Source organism: Rattus norvegicus, chromosome 12 (assembly GCF_021556685.1).
Source record: "Rattus norvegicus strain SHRSP/BbbUtx chromosome 12, alternate assembly SHRSP_T2T, whole genome shotgun sequence".
Taxonomy (NCBI): domain Eukaryota; kingdom Metazoa; phylum Chordata; class Mammalia; order Rodentia; family Muridae; genus Rattus; species Rattus norvegicus.
Window position 1 is genome coordinate 26,471,183 of NC_141545.1, and position 20,257 is coordinate 26,491,439.

The 20,257-nt window shown below is 51.1% G+C and overlaps 2 protein-coding genes across 2 annotated transcripts in view; both read left to right on the top strand.

Moving 5' to 3' along the window:
• The window catches only part of Muc3l1 (mucin 3 like 1), a 28,805-nt gene extending 20,496 nt beyond the window's left edge, over positions 1-8,309 (top strand). The window contains exons 4-13 of the mRNA XM_087579733.1: positions 6-194; positions 2,821-2,936; positions 3,046-3,104; positions 5,056-5,204; positions 5,482-5,547; positions 6,152-6,314; positions 7,032-7,211; positions 7,298-7,389; positions 7,555-7,607; positions 7,745-8,309. Coding sequence (XP_087435859.1) covers positions 6-194; positions 2,821-2,936; positions 3,046-3,104; positions 5,056-5,204; positions 5,482-5,547; positions 6,152-6,314; positions 7,032-7,211; positions 7,298-7,389; positions 7,555-7,607; positions 7,745-7,891 — 1,214 coding nt within the window. The 3' untranslated portion in view covers positions 7,892-8,309. The remainder of the gene's footprint in view (positions 1-5; positions 195-2,820; positions 2,937-3,045; positions 3,105-5,055; positions 5,205-5,481; positions 5,548-6,151; positions 6,315-7,031; positions 7,212-7,297; positions 7,390-7,554; positions 7,608-7,744) is intronic.
• A 1,856-nt stretch (positions 8,310-10,165) lies between these two features.
• Positions 10,166-20,257, top strand: part of Muc12 (mucin 12, cell surface associated) — a 33,650-nt gene continuing 23,558 nt past the window's right edge. Inside the window, 1 exon segment of the mRNA NM_001428971.1 lies at positions 10,166-10,387. Within this exon segment, the coding sequence (NP_001415900.1) occupies positions 10,324-10,387 (64 nt within the window). The 5' untranslated portion in view covers positions 10,166-10,323.

The window sequence follows — 20,257 nt, forward strand, 5'->3', positions numbered from 1 at the left end:
CCCAGGCGTTTGTGACAATGGTGGCACTTGGGAGAAGGACCGGTGCATTTGCCTACCTGGCTTCTCTGGAGACCACTGTCAAGATCTGGATAACAGATGCCAGAATGGGGGTTCATGGAATGGCATCAGGTGTGTCTGCCCCAGCACCTTCCAGGGCTCTTTCTGTGAGCTGCCAGTGGAGCAGTTAGAAATAGGTGAGTGGCCAGAGCCACGAGCTCCGGTCTCCTCCTTAGAGAAGCCCTGTGCGCTCTGCTCCCCTCTCTCTCATCCACTCCTGACTTCTCTCCCATGCCCTCTGCTACTCCACATACACACGCCCTTCACCCTAAACCTCTGGCAGGCTTCCCCTACCTTCTTTGAGCTCTGAACCGTACTGTTTCCCAATGGCTGCCACAGTGAATGACCTCAGAGCTAGTAGCTGTAGTGCAGTGCTGTGGATTACGAGTCTCTCTTGGTTGCTTCTTCCATGGCTGTGCTCGAATCCCTGACAACAGCATTTTTTTTTTTGAGATAGGGTTTTGTTTTGTGACCCTGGAACTCACTCTGTAGATCAGGCTGGCTTAACACTCACAGAGATCTCCCTGCCTCTGTCTCTTCAGAGGTGGGACTACAGATGGCACCATCGTGAGTGGAGAGACATGCAATTTAAGGTAGAAAGGGTTGACTGTGGCTCACGGGCTAAGGGTGCACAGTCCATCATGGCGGAGAAGGCATGGCGGCATCTGGTCCCATGGTACCCATAGTCAGGAAGCTGAGAGAGAAGAAGGGAGGGAGGGGGGAGGGAGGGAGAGAGAGAGAGAGAGCGAGGGAGATAGAAAGAGAGATATGTTGGTGCTCAGTTCTCTTCTTTTATCTCGGTCCATGAGTCCAGACCTTGAGATCGTCCCACCATATTTAAGATGAGTCTTCCCATCTCAGTTATTCAACCTAGAGACTCCCTCACAAATGTGCCCAGAGGATTGTCTCCTCGGTGCATCTAGAGTCTGCCAATCTGACAGTGGAGATTAACCATTACAAAGTCAAACACGGGCAGTGCATGCTCGTGCGTGCTTTGAATCTCAGCGCTCAGGAAGCAGAGACAGGTGGATCTCTGCGATTCTGAACTATGTGTGGTCTATTGTAGCCAGTTCTAGGCCACTCAGGGCTACACGGTGAGATCCTGACTAAAAAGCAAACCAAACCCCAAAACTCTTAACAAATCAGTTAAAATTCACTGCTATCCTTTTTTTAATTGTGTGTGTGTCCGTGAACATGCATGCAGGAGACAGAGAAGCCAGAGATGTTAGACTCCCCTGACCTGGAGTTACGGGCAGTTGATCTGCCTGATAGGATTGCTAGGAACTGAACTTGGGTTCTGTAGAGGAAAAGCGTGAGCCCATAACCACTGAGCCACGCCCCCAGCCCCTCCCTGGGGGATTCTAGGCAGGGGCTCTACCACTGAGCCACGCCCCCAGCCTCTCCCTGGGGGATTCTAGGCAGGGGCTCTACCGCTGAGCCACACCCCAGCCCCTCACTGGGGATTCTAGGCAGGTGCTCTACCACTGAGCCACGCCCCCAGCCCCTCACTGGGGGATTCTAAGCAGGGGCTCTACCACTGAGCCACGCCCCCAGCCCCTCACTGGGGGATTCTAGGCAGGTGCTCTACCACTGAGCCACACCCCCAGCCCCTCACTGGGGGATTCTAGGCAGGTGCTCTACCACTGAGCCACGCCCCCAGCCCCTCACTGGGGGATTCTAGGCAGGGGCTCTACCACTGAGCCACGCCCCCAGCCCCTCACTGGGGGATTCTAGGCAGGTGCTCTACCACTGAGCCACACCCCCAGCCCCTCACTGGGGGATTCTAGGCAGGGGCTCTACCACTGAGCCACGCCCCCAGCCCCTCACTGGGGGATTCTAGGCAGGGGCTCTACCACTGAGCCACGCCCCCAGCCCCTCACTGGGGGATTCTAGGCAGGTGCTCTACCACTGAGCCACGCCCCCAGCCCCTCACTGGGGGATTCTAGGCAGGGGCTCTACCACTGAGCCACGCCCCCAGCCCCTCACTGGGGGATTCTAGGCAGGTGCTCTACCACTGAGCCACGCCCCCAGCCCCTCACTGGGGGATTCTAGGCAGGGGCTCTACCACTGAGCCACACCCCCAGCCCCTCACTGGGGGATTCTAGGCAGGTGCTCTACCACTGAGCCACGCCCCCAGCCCCTCACTGGGGGATTCTAGGCAGGTGCTCTACCACTGAGCCACGCCCCCAGCCCCTCACTGGGGGATTCTAAGCAGGGGCTCTACCACTGAGCCACGCCCCCAGCCCCTCACTGGGGGATTCTAAGCAGGGGCTCTACCACTGAGCCACGCCCCCAGCCCCTCACTGGGGGATTCTAGGCAGGTGCTCTACCACTGAGCCACACCCCCAGCCCCTCACTGGGGGATTCTAGGCAGGGGCTCTACCACTGAGCCACGCCCCCAGCCCCTCACTGGGGGATTCTAGGCAGGGGCTCTACCACTGAGCCATGCCCCCAGCCCCTCATTGGGGGATTCTAGGCAGGTGCTCTACCACTGAGCCACGCCCCCAGCCCCTCACTGGGGGATTCTAGGCAGGGGCTCTCCCACTGAGCCACACCCCCAGCCCCTCACTGGGGGTTTCTAGGCAGGGGCTCTACCACTGAGCCACGCCCCCAGCTATCATTCCAGATTTCTTCTCCTTTCCCGGTATACTTCAGTTAAGTCTTCAGATATGATGGAGAAAGAGAAGAGAATCCTGTGGGTGAGAGCTGTGGCGGACGTGGGCAGATGAGGAAGTAGTCAGAACTAGGTCTTCCATGATACAGACACAGTGGACACTGAAGTGGGCATGGAGGTAGCTGTGGAGCAGGAATTCTCTCCGGACCTCGAAGACAACACTTCCAAGGCCTACAGAGACTTCAGCAATGCCTTCCAGGGTCAGGTGAGCAGAGAGGAGGGAACTTAGCAATCCTCCCGTGGACTTGGGCATGGGTCCCTGACCCTCAGGTCCGCAGGCTCAGACACGATCCCAGAGGCCATTGGCATTTCAGATGCAGAAGATTTACCAGGCCGTTCAAGGCTTCCAGGGTGTGGAAATCCTGTCCTTGAGGTAAGAGACCCTTTGGTGTCTGTGGCGGCATTGTTGGGTAGAGGGGAAGGCTGGGAAGGAGGCTGAAGAATCCACACCTCCCTCTTGAAGCCATCAGCCGAGAGAGAGAGAGAGAGAGAGAGAGAGAGAGAGAGAGAGAGAGAGAGCGAGCAGAAGGAGTCTTCAAGGGAACTCCCTTGACTTTCACAGTCATTTTAGGGCCTGTTTCTTCATGGGAGGAATCGCACTCCTTAGAGAACAACTGCATAGCAGACGCAGAGGTGGGGTTTGTCTTAGTCTTTTTTCGGCTGGTACCAGTTTTGTTTGTCAGAGAGAGGGGGAAGGAGAAGGAGGGGAGAGAGAGGGGGTAGGGTTTTTATACATATGTGTGTGTGTGTGTGTATGTGAAGATATATATATATATAATATATAATATATATACACACAAATATGGAGAGATAGGGATCATACATACATACATGCATACATACGTGTGTGTGTGTGTGTGTGTGTGTGTGTGTGTGTGTGTGTGAAGAAAGAGATAGGGATATATTTGTCCATGTACCACAAATGTGCCAGAAGTCAAGAAGGTGTCAGATCCCCTGGGACTGGATTTACAGATGGTTGTGAGCTACCATGTGGGAACTGGGAACAGAACTCAGGTTATCTGGATAAGCCAGTTTCCTTAACCACTGAGCCGTCTGTCCAGCCGCTAGTTTGGTGATGTCTTGATATAAGAGGAGGAGCATATTTCTCATTTTTTCCCTCTTCCCTGGCTGAGCATCCAGTAGGATGTAGGTGAGACTAGAGAAAACACTTAGTCAGGAAAGTGTTTGTCCTGAAGGTGTAAAGACCCCAAGCTCAGATTTCAAGAAGCCACGTAAAAAGCTGGGCTTGGGGCCAGGGAGATGCGTTTTTGTGCAGCCATGAAGATTGGAGTTCAAATTCCAGCACTCATGCAAAAAAATAAGGCATGGGCATGCATGCCCATAACAACAGGGATGTAGGATGCAGAGGCTGGAGGATTGCTGGGGACTGCTGACTGCTGTCCTAGTTTGAGGATCCCTTGATGGACCGTGTCTCGAGGAAGTAAGACAGAGTGGCAGGGCATGACCCCAGACATCATCCTTTGGTCTCTGAGCAGGGGCAAGCATCTTCTACACACATGCACACACACTATATACCCACAGGCAGCAGTTGATGGTGGTGGTGGTGGTGGTGGTGGTGGTGGTGGTGGTGGTGGTGGTGGTGGTGGTGGTGGTGATGGTGATGATGATGACACAGATCCCTGGAAACCCTACATGGACTATGTGGTGACATTCTGTCAAAAAAACAAAACAAAAACCAAACAAGCAAACAAACAGTGGAAGGGACCTGAGGACCAATGCTTGAGGTTGTCCCTGACATACACAGTGTCCTTGCATATGGGTGCACAGACATACATCTACACACACACATGCACACACACACACACGTACACACACTCACGCACACACACACTCACACACATGCACACTCACACTCACACACACTCACACACACATGCACGCACACACACGCGCACACACACTCACACACATGCACGCACACACACGCTCACACACGCACGCACACACATGCACGCACACACTCAAACACACACACGCACACACGCGCACACACAAACTCACACGCACACGCGCACACGCACACACATGCACACACACTCACACACATGCACGCACACACACACGCTCACACACGCACGCACACACATGCACACACACACTCAAACACACACACGCACACACGCGCGCACACACAAACTCACACGCACACGCGCACACGCACACACGAGCGCACACACACACACGCACACGGAATGTGACACTTCACATCACAGCCCGAGTCCCCCCTTTATTCCTGGACACTATGGCTGGTCCTAAGGTGTCCCACAGACCCCCTGTGGCCTCTGACGCCCCTGGCCCCTCAGGAGGGGCAGTATTGTGGTAGACTACCGGGTGCTGCTGAAGCTGTCCTTCAGCCCCCAACTGAAGAGCGACTATGAGAAGGTGAAGACAATGCTGAAGGAGGAGCTGCAGAGCGCCAGTCAAGATGGTGACAGCTGTCAGAACAACCAGAGTGAGCTACGGCTGGGGGGACGGGACAGGGTCACTGCTGGAGTCAGGGAACCTTTGGGCACTCAGGTGCCAGCCCTGAGGTTCTTGTGACAGACTGAGAGAATGGCCAAGTCCATGCTCAGCTGGGTCAAAGGCGGGGCTCGGGAGGGTGCCGTGAGGATGCCTACTCAGGGGGGAGGAGAGAGATCCACGCTTTCTCTGTGGTGCCTCCCCATTCTGGGGACACCAAGGGAGTTCTCTTCCTGTCCCATACCTGTGCACTGTCCTTTTCCCAACAGCCCTGTGTTTTAAGTCTGACTCCATCAAAGTGAACAATGGCACTGAGAAAGAGCTGAGCCCAGAAGGTGAGGGTAGGGCAAAGGGCTGAGTGGCCTTGGGTGGCCACGAACTTCGAACTTCAAGAGCACCCAACCCTTGAAGTTCCCAGGGAAGAAGGGGGAGACCTTAGGAGAAGCCATTGTTGTGGATGAATGGTACCTTTCTGGGCACCTATTCTTATTTTTCATTTTCATTTTGTTTTGTTTTGTGTGAGTGCTTGAGTGTGTGTGTGTGTGTGTGTGTGTGTGTGTGTGTGTGTGTGTGTACGCGCGCGCGCGCGCGCACGGCATGCGTGTAGGGTAAGAAGACAACTTGTGGGAGTCAGTTCTCCCCTTTCACTTTGTGGGTTCAGGCTTACACAGAAAGAGAGAGAGAGAGAGAGAGAGAGAGAGAGAGAACACTACACCCCAGTAACTAGACCAGGGGGCCAGGGTTCGTTCCCCCCATCTAATATATTAATATTATATATATTAAGATCTTAATATATTAAGATCTTTTTCAGGACCCCCCGGCTTGGAAAAGCCCGCCCTCGCACCCCTCCTCCCGCCTTACTTCCCTTCACTAAAGCCAGGTTCTGAGTAGACAGAATGCAGCCCCTGTTTCTGTCATCTCTCCTGTCTCTCTCCCCAGCCATCTGTCACCGAACTGCCCCCAAGGACTTTGAGGAACACTATTTTCCTTTGGTGGAGCTGAGCAGGCTCCGCTGCGTCACCAATTGCACACCTGGATTGAATGGCACCATCAATTGCAACCAGGGACAGTGTTTTCTGCAGAAGAGTGGTCCAACCTGTCGGTGAGGTCCCGCCCCACTCCATAGGTCACGCCCACTCTCTCAGTGCCACGCCCCCACCTCCCAGCCCCACCCAGAGGAGTCCCACCGACAGCCTTAGGGTGGAGACAACTCCCTGCAGCCCCGCTGACCCTTCCTTTCTATCTTTTTTTTTTTAAATTATTTTCAAATGCTTTAATTTTGAAAATTATCTTGTATTTATGTATCTTGTATGCACGTGGGAGTGTGAATCCATGACCATGTGGAGGTAAGAGGATAACTCCGTGAATTCGATTCTTACCTTAAAGGTGACTTCTGGGAGTGAACCCAGGTTGCCTCACCAGGCTTGAGCAGCAAGCACCTTTGCTCCCCCGTCCCCACTCCAGCCATATTGTTTGCCCTTTCTCCTCCCTCTCTCCCTTCCTTCCTTCTTCCTTCCCTCCCTCTCTACTGTCTTTCCTGACCCTTTTTAGGTCTTATTTGATCCAGGTTGACCTCAACTTTTAACTTAGGGGTGAAGTCTAGCTTTCAACTCCTGATGCCCGTGCCTTCATCCCCCAAGTTCTAGAATTATAAAAGTGAGCCACCACACCCCCACTGTCCCTTCTGGAGACTCTGCCCTATACAGACCAAATTCTCCAAGGTCCTGGCCACTTGCTTTAGGATGGCAGACCCCAGCCTCTGTGGTCCTGCCTAACAGCGTCTGACCTGTCTGAACACTGTGACTCTCTCTCTCTCCAGCTGCTTTTCCACAGACACATACTGGGTCTCAGGGCCACGCTGTGAGGTGACGGTTGACTGGAGGGTGTTGGTTGGAGGCCTGGTGGGGGCTGCCATATTGCTGCTGCTGTTACTGGTGGCCTTAAGTATCTGGGTGGCACATTCTCGGGCAAGAAGCAAGGACCGCCAGCTCTCGGGCAGGTGAGCTAGAGGGATGGAGGGCTGGTTAGGGATCCCCAGACACCTCGGTTTTGTGCCATTACTTGACCTCCTGAGCTATAACTTAGGACCTGGACCAAGGACAGGAAATGGTTTGAGATCTGGGATGAAGACATCGCGGGGACTTTTTCCAAAAGGGGCTTCCAGGATGCCCCACCAGGTAAGTCTTAATACCTGGGAACAGGGCTTGCCCTGGGCTGTACCACAATCTGAGGAGGGTAGGTTGACTTCCTTAGCCAGGGTGCCCTAGAGTGTGTGTCATTCCCAGACCCTCCCTGGGCCACTGTTTCTTCTACTCTACCACCCTCCTTTCTTTCCTCTGCAGTCACTAATGAAAACTTCTACGTCGCCTTGGAGAAGGTGGATACCAACATGGCGGTGAGGTCACAACCTTCCCGAACTCGAATCCTCTGTTTCTTCTCTGTCTAGACAGTTGGCTGGGTTGGGAACAGGCAATGGCCTCTCTCAGCTGGTTCTCTGAGTAGTCTCTACTCTCAATGTTCCTTCTGTGGCAGGTTCACATCCAGAGACCCGAGTTGACTTTATCACCCTCAGCAGCAATAGCATCACCATCACCACCACCATCATCACCATCACCATCACCATCATCATCATCTTCATCATCATCATCACCATCATCACCATCATCATCATCATTCTGAGCCCTTGAAGGGCCTCTTTTGTGCCCCTACTGGAGCTGTAGGCCTGAGCCCATTATGGAAGAATTAGTTCCAGTGCCCACACAGCCCAGGTTCCAGTGTTCTTGGGGGCGAGGGGAATCCTGTTTCCTTGACCTCCCATCCTTCTCTTTGTTTGGCTGAAACCCACTTGGAGAACATAGATCTATGCTCTTCACTCCAGTATGGTGGGCAGGGCAGTCTCAGTCTCTTGCCTCAGTCGCCTCATCTGTGAAATGGGTGTGATGCACTTAATACCATTACCCTAAAACTTAGCACAATCACTTCACATGTGCTTGGTTGATTTTTGGGGGACTTTTACATTCTCCTGTTGCTTTTCTCGGATTCTCTCTCCCACCTGACTTTACTCCTTCTTTGTCTCAGGTCTCCATTGTTCCTTTGAGACAGAGTTTAACACGGTGCTGGGGATGGAAGCTAGGATTCTGTGCATGCTAGGCAAGGGCCCTACCCGCTGAGCCACATCCCTCAGTCATTGGCTCTTACTTTTGGATTTACGCTCTATCGCCATCCTGGCTTACTGGCTAATCCTTCATCTTGCACTCTTGCACGCATAGGTAACCTGACACTCCCCCCCTCCCCCCAGGGCAGCATGAGTCACACCCCCACTCTCTCCTCTGGAACTCTCTAAGTAGCTGAACATGACGGACCTTGATTCCTTGCCCCTCTTATCCTGCTCCCTTCTTCATCCCTGCAGCTATCCCCAAATCCCACCTCGTTCCCATGACTCCCTGTTCCTAGGTCCTCATACAGCCAGGGTGTCATGGGGTCCCCGGTTAATGCTTCCCACGCTCCTACTTCCCGACCCCAAGGTTCCCACCTCCTTCCTCTTTTCACCCTTGGCGATTTTAAGTCCTAGGCAGGGGTCGGGCATGGATTTGTCCCAGGATGAGCAGTCAGGAGCCTGTCTCCTTATCTCCTTTACCGTTGTCACCACCTCTTCCACGACGTCTCTTCCTTCGCTTCCTGTCTGTCACTGTTGTGACCTCAGACCCTGGAACCCTTAATCTCCTTTGCCAGAACAGATCTGGGGACAGGAAGTCAGCGAGTGTCTCGATCCCCATATACATCCAATAAATACATTTACTGTAAATAAAACTGCTCTCTCCGTGTGTTCTCCTACCCGCCGCGCCTCCCCCCTCCCCACCCAGTGGTCTCCATCTGCTTGGGATAGAAGAAGGTTTGTTAGCATCTTTTTCTCCCAGGGAGAAAGGCCAGCATCTCTCAGGGCCACGGCTGTACCTAGATCTTATGAGGAGGGATGAGTCTCACTGATGAGTGAGATGGGGTGGGGTGCAGGGGAGTCTCTCCATCAACAGTGAATGGGAGTCCCCTGAGTTCTGCAATCTTGCCCTTTCTTGCCTTGGCCATAGAAGCTTAGGGCTGGAATTAGCTTGAAGGAGTTAGACCACTGGCACTGGGTCAGGGAGGTAAAGAGATGGCTTATTTTATTACATTTATTTTACAGGGTGTGTGTGTGTGTTCATGTGTGTCATTGCATGTGTGTGGAGGTCAGAAGACAACTTGTGGGAGTTCATGTTCTTCTTCCACTGTGTGGCTTCTGGGGATTGAACTCGGGTCGTCAGGCTTGACCTTAGCCCCTCCAGCTTCCACAGTGATGGACAGTCAGTGTTCTTGCCTGGGACAGTGACAGGGACAGGGAGCAGTAATCTAATCCAGTGGCTATTTGGGTGAAGGAGGAGGGAAAGAGGAGGAGATGAGGAGGGAGAAGTCACTCTGACTTTGGCTCTGTTCTGGGAAGAGACCATGACTATAGGTTTCTCTCATCTCTGACTCTGATCAGGGGTGGAGAATCGTCCATAAAAATCTTAGGTGTAAATGTCATCACCCCTCCCCCCCCAAGGAAAGCAATGGAAAGGGGGCAGCTCTGGGGTGGGGGAGAGAGGGACAATGGAGAAAGCAGACTCAGGGGAGAGGTGACTGGACACAGAGGAAGGTTCTCTTTCATCTAGCCTGACTTCTTAGAGATTGTCCCTTTCAAGGGTCCCCGTGCTCCTCCCCTCATTGTTACCACACCTTTGTGCTCCTTGGCATACCTCTTGGCTACTTTCTTCAGAGGCTCAACACCTCAGCCTTCCGTTTGCTCTGTCTGTCTTGCCCCACCCACCCAGTGATTCTCAACTTCTGTTGACCGTTGCTTGGGGCAGTCAACACACCTGGAATTAGAGGGGAGGAAGGTTGACAGGCTGTCCTTTGGCCAACTCCCTGTGACCGTCCCCCCACCTACGACACAGTCATCCCCACCCAGGGCCAGACACCATTCTTCCCTGAGGAAAAGGTCTCTAGGGTCCTTATAAGAGCTCCTTTTGCTCAGGGCTCTCACTTCTTGGGCCTCTTGAGGAGGGAGGCTCTCACAGCCAGAGCCCTCTCCCCGGGAGATGCTGGTGGCATGGATCCTGTTGCTGGTTCTCCAGCTCTTCTCTGTTGTTCCAGAAGTTTCTGGTGAGTGACACCCAGCCTTGTGCACTGGGACTTTGGGCAGAGCTGTAGATGGTCTGGCTTCTCTTTCCAGGGAAAGGGTTGGAAATTTATGTTAGGTCCTCCATTGGCCTTTGGGGTGCTCAGGGACCACCGAGAGAGTCTGCAGGTGTAGAGGAAGTGGCCTGGTTCAGAGTTGGGCAGCTGGTGGCCTGAGGTGTTGCCCCTGGCATGTGGGGGGACTGCTAAAATCCACCTCTCTTGCCCTTCAGCCATTCCTTGCAGGACGACAGGCTCTTTGGTCACTTGGTGCTCTCTGCTTGTTGCTGTCCTTGGGGCTGTGCATTCCCAAGAGCCCTGGCATCTCAAGCCTTTCCAGATGATGTGTGGAAGCCAGTGGACAGCTTTTAAGAGTTGGTTCTCTTCAACCATAGAGGTTCTCGGCAGGGAACGGCTGTAGGAGAGTGTTGGACTATTTTCCTCTCCACCTTTTTACTTCACTTTTATTTTTCACTTCTGTGACAAAACCACTCCATACAGTCCAGGCTAGTCTCCAACTCATGGCAATCCTCCTGCCTCAGCTTCCTGAGCGCTGGGATTACAGGTGCACGCCACCATCCCAGCTCATCTTCTACTCCTGACTTGTCTGAGTGTATCTGGGAAAGCCCCCTCTGTTTGAAATAGTTGAGGGGCTGAGTGGGGGGGGGCTTGGCTCTGTGCATATGGGAGAGGGGTGTAGGAGTGGAAGTGTGCTCTTCTGTGGGGGCTGTCAGAACCATATCTGCTATGTAACTGGCTAGAGGCGGATCTCTCTCAATTATAGCCGATCTCCTGATTGCCCCTGAAGCATAAAAGACCCCCCCTCTTTGGGGACCAGGGTGCCAGGGTGTTTGTTGGGGGTAAGGCTGTAGGTGGAAGGAGGCCTTAAACTGAAGCTTATTGGTGGAAGGAGAATGTCTATGGCATGCAAGCATCTGGGGCTGGAAGCTTCTAGAACCCTGTGGGTTGGTTCTCAGAAAACCCAGAGGAAGCTCAGGACCCTGGTAAGGAGCTCAGTCCCTCAGAGGCTGTCCCAGCTCCAGGAGTCCTCCTAGACCCTCTCTCTATTCCACATTTTACTATGATTTAGGGAGCAGAGCGTGAGGGGGCAACTAAGGGGTGAGCTGCGTGAATTTGAGGGGCATTATAAGAGTGTATTATATCAGACCATCAGCTTTAAGTCAAGAGGAGAGAAATCTGCACAGGGTCCATGTTAGGAGGGAGGGTCATCCTGTTCCTTGCTCTCAGTGGAGCCTGGGACCCAGCATTCTGAGGGGGCTGGTGTTGGTGGTGCTGGTGTAGGTGATGCTGGTAATGTTGAAGGTGGTGGCGATGGCGGCGTTGGTGGTGGTGGTGGAGGTGGTAGTGATGAAAGCCATTACCTAGCTATTGTATCTGTGTGCCCAACCACAACTGACCAATCCACCCTCTCCTTCAAGTACTCAAACTTGCATGTAAAAGGTGACATATGTGAGCCCATTGGCATACAAGAAAGCCAGGCAGACATCCATCTCCTACAAGTGTCTGTGCAAGCCAGGGAAGGTGTTACAGGCCTGTAATCCTCATACCCTGGAGGTGGAAACAGAAGATCACGAGTTCAAGGCCAGCTTAGGCTACAGAGAGACCCTGTTTCAAAAAAACAGTAACGGTCTGGGGATGTGGCTCAGTGGGTAGAGCACTTGCCTAGCATTCACAGAGCCCCGGGTTCTAGCCCTGGCACTGAATTAACTAGGCATGGTGGCACATGTCTATAACCCTAGCACTTGAGAGGTAGAGTCAGGAAGATCAGGAGCTTGGTGCTGGAAGCCATCTGGAACACAGTGAGACCCTGTCTCAGAAATGCAACTATTATCAAAAGCAGCTAGGAATGTGTGAGTCCAGGGAAACAGAGCCACCCAGAAACTCAGAAGATCTGACTGTGTACCTAGCCTCCCTCCTGGCAGACGGCCCTGCTATTTCCCAAGACACTCCACTGTGGGCATTTCCTATGACGCACACAAGGAAGACTGTGTGAAGAAGTCAGGAGGGATGAAGAATCAAAGCTCTGAGAGGGTGTGTAACCTTCTGGGGGCCACACAGCAAATAATACAACCCCACTCTGACGTGGCATTTGAGCCCGCTGCCTGGACTCTTGGAGGACCTTGGTCTTCTGCAGTCTTCTCAAGCCCCAAGGCGCACAGGCTGCTTCCTGGGGGAGAGCTTTAGAGGTCAAGTTCAGAACTCCTCCCGTCTGTTCTGTGCGCTCCTCAGGGTTTTGGATCCGTGGCCATGGAGAGGGAACCAAGGCATAAGAAGGTTCTAGAATATAAGAGAGCTATGCCAGGGAAAGTGAGTTCTTGGTATCAAAAGCACAGTGGCACAGGAGTGTGTGCGTGTGACAAGGCCAGGACTTTCACACTCCACAGGGAGCCCTGTGGGCTAAGCAGAGCTATGGAAGGTCCTGCCAGCCAGGCAACAGGCTGCAGGAAAGCCTGTGGGGGTCCAATTGTTTACCCAGCCTTCTAGAAACAAAGGCTCAACCTGTTGGTGATCCAGAGGGCATGGCCAGTCCTTGAACCCACACTGCCTGTGATGGCAGGAGCCTGGCTTTGGTGATTCACAGTGGTTACCATTTGTACCTGTTGGGTTTAGGATTAGAACCCTTATCATTTGGGGAGCTGTCCCAGGGGGCATCTGGGACTCTGAGAAAAGGCCTTCAGGAACAGGGGACACAATCAACAATTCTCTGGTCATGATTTGCTAGGGGCACAGGGGTTAGAAAATGCCAGAAAAATGTCAAATGTCAACATGAGGATTGGATGTGGTAGCACTGGCCTGTAATCCCAGCACTGAGGTAGAGGCAGGACTGAGAGGGTTATCCTCAGCTACTATGAAGTTGGAAGTTAGCCTGGGCTACAAGACTCTGTCTCTCTCACACATACAAAAATAAAATGAATATGAGTGTTTTGGGAATGTGAAGGTCACAGTAAGGGGAGGGGGTTCCTTGGTGACATGGGGCCAGGGGAGAAAGTGCCTGTCCTGGAGGGACTGAGGCAGGAGTCTGAAGGAACCAGAGGTCTTTATCCCAGATGGATAGAGGAGATATGGAGGGACGTTCTCTTACGAATGTGTGGCAGGGCCAATCACAGTGCTGCATGCAGGTAGCCAGATGCTGAGGGTGGTGGATCAGGATTCCGGGGTGGTCTAAGATAGACCCTCTTATAGGAAAGCAGCCTTGTGTGTAGGACAATGTCATTATGCAGCAAGGCAGGTCCAGGATAAGGCAAAGCCTATCATTGGATGAGAAGGAAGGGTAGTCGGGGGGAAAAAGTCAAGGGAGGAGGAGGAAGAGGAGGAGGAAGGAGGGATCAAGATGGAGTCTCTGGAGGGGGATGGTTCAGATTTAGGTGAACCAGATCAATTTAATCTTGTCTAGGTGGGCAGTCTATATCTTTGTCAATTGGCAGTGAATTTATTGTGTGGATGAATTGTGGATTGAGAATCTAACATGTAAATCTAATTGCTAAATTACAAATTTCTGAGACTTTGATTCTACTGGGCTAAAGAGGACAGCGTGTGAAAGGAATGGCTGAGAGGCACTTGGAGCTCGAAGATCTGGTTCTGTTGACCTCGCAGAGGGAGAACATGCAGGGCCCGCAGAAGAAGGTGTGTGTGTGTGTGTGTGTGTGTGTGTGTGTGTGTGTGTGTGTGTGTAAGTGTAAGCCAGGTATGGTAACTACCACTTAGGGGACCGCATGAAGAGGGCGGCTAAAAGGGAGACATGTGGGAGAGAGCAGCCTGTGGACCTCGTGGCAGAGTAGCAGCCAGAGCAAGCAGATCCAGCTTGTGGGAACTGACAGAAAATTTTCCTTCTTTAATTTTTACCCATAACACTTATGTAACTCAATATAATAAAAGATTTTTGAGGGGGCTGGAGAGATGGCTCAGTGGTTAAGAGCACTGACTGCTCTTCCAGAGGTCCTGAGTTCAATTCCCAGCAACCACGTGATGGCTCACAACCATCTTTAATGGGACCCGATGCCCTCTTCTGGTGTGTCTGAAGTGAGTGACAATGTATTCACATGCATGAAATAAATATATCTTTAAAAAAATTTTTTGAAAGGAGATGGCGAGAATGCTTGCCTAGGAAACACACAGTCCTGGGGTTCCATTACCCATGCCATAGAAAACCCAGCATGATGGTTCATGCCTGTAATCCTAACACCCAGGGGGTAGGCACAGGAAGATCAGAAGTTCCAGGTTATCTTTAGCTATATAGCAAGTTCAAAGCTAGCTTCAAATATCCCGTGTGAAAACCAAGCAAACAAAAAAGCAGGGGTCCAACAAGATGACACTTGTCGTACTTCAGGACCCGAGTTCAAGGTGTAGACCCAAAAATAGGGGGAGGGAGGAGAGGACTGACTCTTCAGAGCCCCCTCTGACCCACACACACACACACACACACACACACACACACACACACGCTCCAAGGCATGAGCCTGCCCCTCATTAAGCACACACAATATAACCATAGTAAATAGTAACAAGATTTAAAAATAAATAAACGAGAAGAAACCAGCTGGGAAAAAGTGGGAAGAGAACATTGTGTGTGGGTGCTAAGATATTTGCCTATGAGGAAGAAACAACCTTTGAAACTTACATAAGGCGAGGAGAGGAAACGCCGCTCTGTACAGAGCATCATAAAGTCACTCACACAGCAAATACAGCCCAGCGAGGAGCAGCCTCTCTAGGGCAGGTACTCAGGACCAGACAGGATGAATAAAAAGTTTATGGAGCATTTAATGAGATGGGAACAGTGTGAAAAGAGCCACCACCCAATCTGGTGCCGAAGCTACTGGGGTACGAACAGCACCTAGGGGTAGGGGAGGCTGCCACTGTCCAGGGTGATGAGGCTATGGTCTGGGGATGTGATGGCTGCTGCGGAACAGTGAAGGAAACATAGTTAACCACACAAAGGCTTGGACCTGTGGTGCTCAACCTTCCTAATGCTACAACCCTTTAATACAGTTCCTCATGGTGTGGTGACCCCAACCATCAATATTTTTTGTTGCGACTACATGACTGACTTTGCTACTGTTATGAATCATAAGGTAAATAAATACCTGTGTTTTCCCATGGTCTTGATCACTCCTCAAAGGGGTCCCGACCCACATTTGAGAACTACTGACTTAGACAAATACAGAAGGACAGAAAATACAGAAGGAGAGAAGGAAAGCTTCAAAGCTCTCACAGAGCTTTGAAGAGAGATGCTTACTGCTTTCAGATGTCCTAAGACTGGAGAAGCTAGCCTGTCCCCAGGAGTCTGAGTACTAATACAGTATCTTAGTTATTTCTCCCTGTGACTGTGACAAAATAAAAGGAAGGGGGCAATTTAGGACAAGCTTAAGGTTTAGTAGGATACAGTCCATCATGGCGGGAATGACTTGGCAACAGGAGTGTGAGACAGCTGGTTACATTGTGTCTCATTGTATCTTCCTGACAATGGAGTCAGGAGACAGAGAGAGTGAGTGCTGGTGCTCAGCTTCTGTTGCTACATTTATTCATGTGGTGGTGGGCGCTGGGCTTGTGGAGTTCAGTTCTTTCTGTTATGTAGACCCTGGGATTGGACTCTGGAGGATTGCCAGGCTTGGTGGCAAGCACCCTTCCATCCGTTTCACTGCCCCACTCTTTTCTCTTTGATGGTACTTGGAATTGAACCTAGGACCTCTTGTGTAGGAAAGCAGCTTATTACTGAGTCTCATCCCCAGGCCTCTTTTTACTTTTTATTAAGTTGCCTAGGCTGCTCTTGAACTCACTCTGTACCTCAGACAGGCCTTGAACTTGTGATCCTCATGTCTTAGCCTCCCAGGCAGCTGAAATTCCAAGCCGGAATTCAGTTAAATGAAGCGTCCAGCTTCATTTAACTTTCACATTGACCCTCAGAAAAAGGTTTCTGGCACCTTCCATTTTCAGCTTTGGGGATATCGAGACCCAGAGGCCGCTGCTGATTTCTTCAAGGTCACCCATCTTTCATGAGGAGGAGTAGGGATTTGAACCCAAGTCTTTTAGGTCCAGAGCCCATAGTTTTCACCATGTGTTATAGCAGGAAATCTCTTGTCATTTCTTGTGACTGCTCTAACAAATGACCCCAAGTTGGTGACTTCAAAACAGACATTTATTCTCTTAACATGTGGAGGGAAGAAACCTAAATAAGAACATTCTGGGAGCCTATTCTCTCGAAATCTCGTTGGGGACATGCTTCCTTGCTTCTTGCAGCTTCTGGGAGTGTCTAACAGTCTTTGGCTCATGGCTGTATCGCTCCATTCTCTGCCTCATCTGCATCCCGTGCGGGTCAAGTGTGCAGGTCTGCTCTACCTGTGCAGGTGCTCCAGATAAGGCAGATCAAATAAAATGTTTACAGGGGCTTTAATGAGATGGAAATTGAATCCTCTTAGAAGAACACCACTATTTGGATTTCAGACCCACCCTAAATCTGATCTTGAGATCTTGAGCATAATTACACTTGCAAAAAAAATTATTGCCCCATAAGATCATATCTACAGTTACCTAGGGTCAGGACCTGTCCACACCTCAAGGTGTGCTGGATAGTTTTACGTCAGCTTGATGCAAGCTAAAGATGTCTGAGAGGAGTGAACCTTCATTGAGAAAATGCATCCCTGAGATCCAGCTGTAAAGGCATTTTCTTAGTGATCAGTGGGGAGGGGGGTAGAGACTCAGCACATGGTGGATGGTTCCATGCATGGACTGGTGGTCCTGGGTTCTGTAAGCAAGCAGGCTGAGCAAGGCATGAGGAGCAAGCCAATAAGCAGCACCCCTCCATGGCCTCTGCATCAGTTCCTGCCTCCAGGTTCCTGTCCTGTTTGAGTTCCTGCCCTGACCTCCTTTGATGATGAACAGTGATAGATGTGAAAGTGTAAGCCAAATAAACCCTTTCCACCATAACTTGACTTTTGGTCATGGTGTTTCATCACACCAAGAGTAACTCTCACTAAGACGGGCGGGAAGGGTGGGGAATACACTATTCAATGAACTATACTGGGTGACCAAAGCAGACGCAGAGAGAAGAGGGCTCTGGCTTGAAGAAGGCAGCAGGCAAAGGCAGGAGTGACACTACTGGCTGACATGGAAAAATGAGGGATTCATCTTCTTGCCATAGGGTCTGCAGAGGAAGGAATGAGAGAGGGTGGTCTTGTCTCATTCAGTTTCACAACCATGACAGATAGAAAGGAACTTTCAGGAAAGGAATAAAGGGCTGGGCTATGGTCAGTTAGTACAGTGTCTGCCTAGCGTACACAAAGCAGTAGGTTCAAGCCCCAGCTCCCTAATAAACCAGGGGAAGTGCAGTCCCAGCACTTGGGAGGTAGAGGCTGCAAGATCAGGATTTCAAGGTCATCCTTGGGTACTTAGTGAGTTCAAGGACAGTCTGTGCTACACACACACACACACACACACACACACACACACACACACCCCCCACAGGAGGAAGACGAGGAGGAGGAGAAGAAGAAGAGGAGGAAGAGAGAAAGGAAGGGCCATGAGGCCCAAACCATTGGGTACATGCGTTGCAGGACAGAGTGTGCTCCCATGACAACTGGCTGAAGCTCACCTGTGTCCCTCACCACAATTTTGGCATACACTAGAATATTCCGGAGCAAGTAGCGTGGTTATAGCAATCACCGTCTCCAGTTCTCCGTGTGAAATGGGAAGGTAGAGGAGCTCACTGTACCATAGCACAAAGTCACAGCCATGTCAGGCTGACCTCAGAGGTGCCTGAGTCCTCTCAGTACACACAGCTACAGGGGCCTCCCATATTGCTGCTGCCGCTTCAGGGCATTTGCACTGGGGATCTCCATGCTTGACTGCTCTACAAGCATACGTATGTTTTGGAGGAGGTAGGAGAGCTCAGGGCTTCAGCCCTATTCTCTCAAGGTACCTTCTGGTGTGAAATGTTTGTTCATCAGGCTATAATATGTGGGTGGTGGACTCACCTGTGGGTGCAGGTGTGAAGCACGTGGCGGCACACGTGGAGGCCAGAGGTTAACATAGGACATCCTTCTCCATTTCTCCTCTGCCTCAGTTTTTGAGATGGGGTTGGGTGTGGCTGTGGGTGTGGGTCTTAACTGAACTTAGAGATTGCTGGGTTGACTGGCTGGGTTGGCTGACGAGCCCCAGGAATATGCCCGTCAGTCTCCCTGCTGGGGTTACAGGCGCACATACGGGTGCTGGGGATTTGAACTCAGGTCTTCATGCCTGCACAACAAGCTCCTTGCCCCCTGAACCATTTCCCCAGTCCTATTTTTCTGTTTTTTTCTTTTTACTCTTTTCTTCTTTCCTTCCCTCCTTCCTTCTTTTCTCCTTCCTCCTTTCCCTTCCTTCCTTCCTTCCTTTTGTTTTCTTTCTTTCTAAGACAATGTCTTGCTATGTAGCCCAGGTTGCCCTGGAATTCACCCTGCAGCCCAGGCTAGGTTCATACTTGCAGTCCTCTGGTCTCAGCTTCCCCAGTGCTGGGATTCCAGGCATGAGCTAGACCTCAGTGTTAGACTAGTCTTTTAAAGGAAAGACCCAGACACACATACACTGCATAAGAAATACACTGTAACTGCACAGGAAGGTTCTCCCTATGTTTCATGAAATACTGTGTCCCAATGTTAGAATAAGAAAGTCCTTAATAAGCTAAGCCATGATGATACATGCCTGTAATTCTAGCATGTTGGAGGCTGAGGCAGGAGGATTGTGAGTTCAAGGCTGGTCTACCCCCTTCCCCTATACCTTACCGCATCACCGTTAAGCATATTCCTTCCTCTTTCATTATCTTTTTATAAAACACAACAGTGACCCACAGTCAAACATTAGGCAGAGCAAGGCGAATTCCGGAGAGGGGGGAGGAAGAATTGTAGGAGCCAGAGAGGTTGAGGAAACCAGGAAAATACTGCACAGAATCAACTAAGCAGGGCTCAGAGGGGCTCACAGAGACTGAATCAACGATCTCAGAGTCTGCATGGGTCTGTGCTGCGTCCTCTGCAAAGCTCATGGTGTCATTTTTAACAGCTGATTAATATTCCCTTCTTTTAAAAAACGGCTGAGTAATATTCCATTGTGTAAATGGACCACATTTGTTTTATCCCCTCTTCAGTTGAGGACATCTAGGTTGTTTCTGGTTTCCGGCTGCTATGAATAAAAACTGCTGTTGAATGTAACTGAGCAAGCGTCCCTGTGGTAGGATGGGGCATCTTTTGGGTATTTCGCCAAGAGTGGTATAGGCGGATCTTGAGGTAGATTGAGTCCCAGTTTTCTGAGGAGCCTCCATATTGATTTCCAGAGTGGTTGTAGGAGTTTGCACTCCCACCAGCAATGGAGGAGTGTTCCCTTTGCTCCACATCCTCGCCAGCACAAGCTGTCACTTGTGTTGTTGATCTTAGCCATTCTGACAGATGTAAGACAGAATCTCGAGGTTTTGATTAGCATTTCCTGGGTGGCTGAGGATGTCAAATATTTCTTCACGTGTTTCTCAGACGTTTGAGACTCCTCTGATGAGAATGCTCTGCTCAGGCCTGAACCCCATTTTTAAACTGGATCGTTTGCTTTGTTGCTGTCCAGATCCGGCGTTGGTGAAAGCCTTTTCCCAATTCTGTAGGGAATGTCCTATTAATGGTGCCCTTTGCCTACCAGGAAGGCACTTTTCAGTTTCACGATGTCCCATTTATTCAGTGTCAAACTTGGTGCTTGTGCTATCCAAATTCTGTTCAGGAAGTCGTCTCCAGTGCCAATGCACTCAAGGCTCTTCCCCACTTTCTCCTCTGTTAGGTTCAGTGTGTCTAGTTTTATGTTGAAACCTTTGATCCACTTGGACTTGAG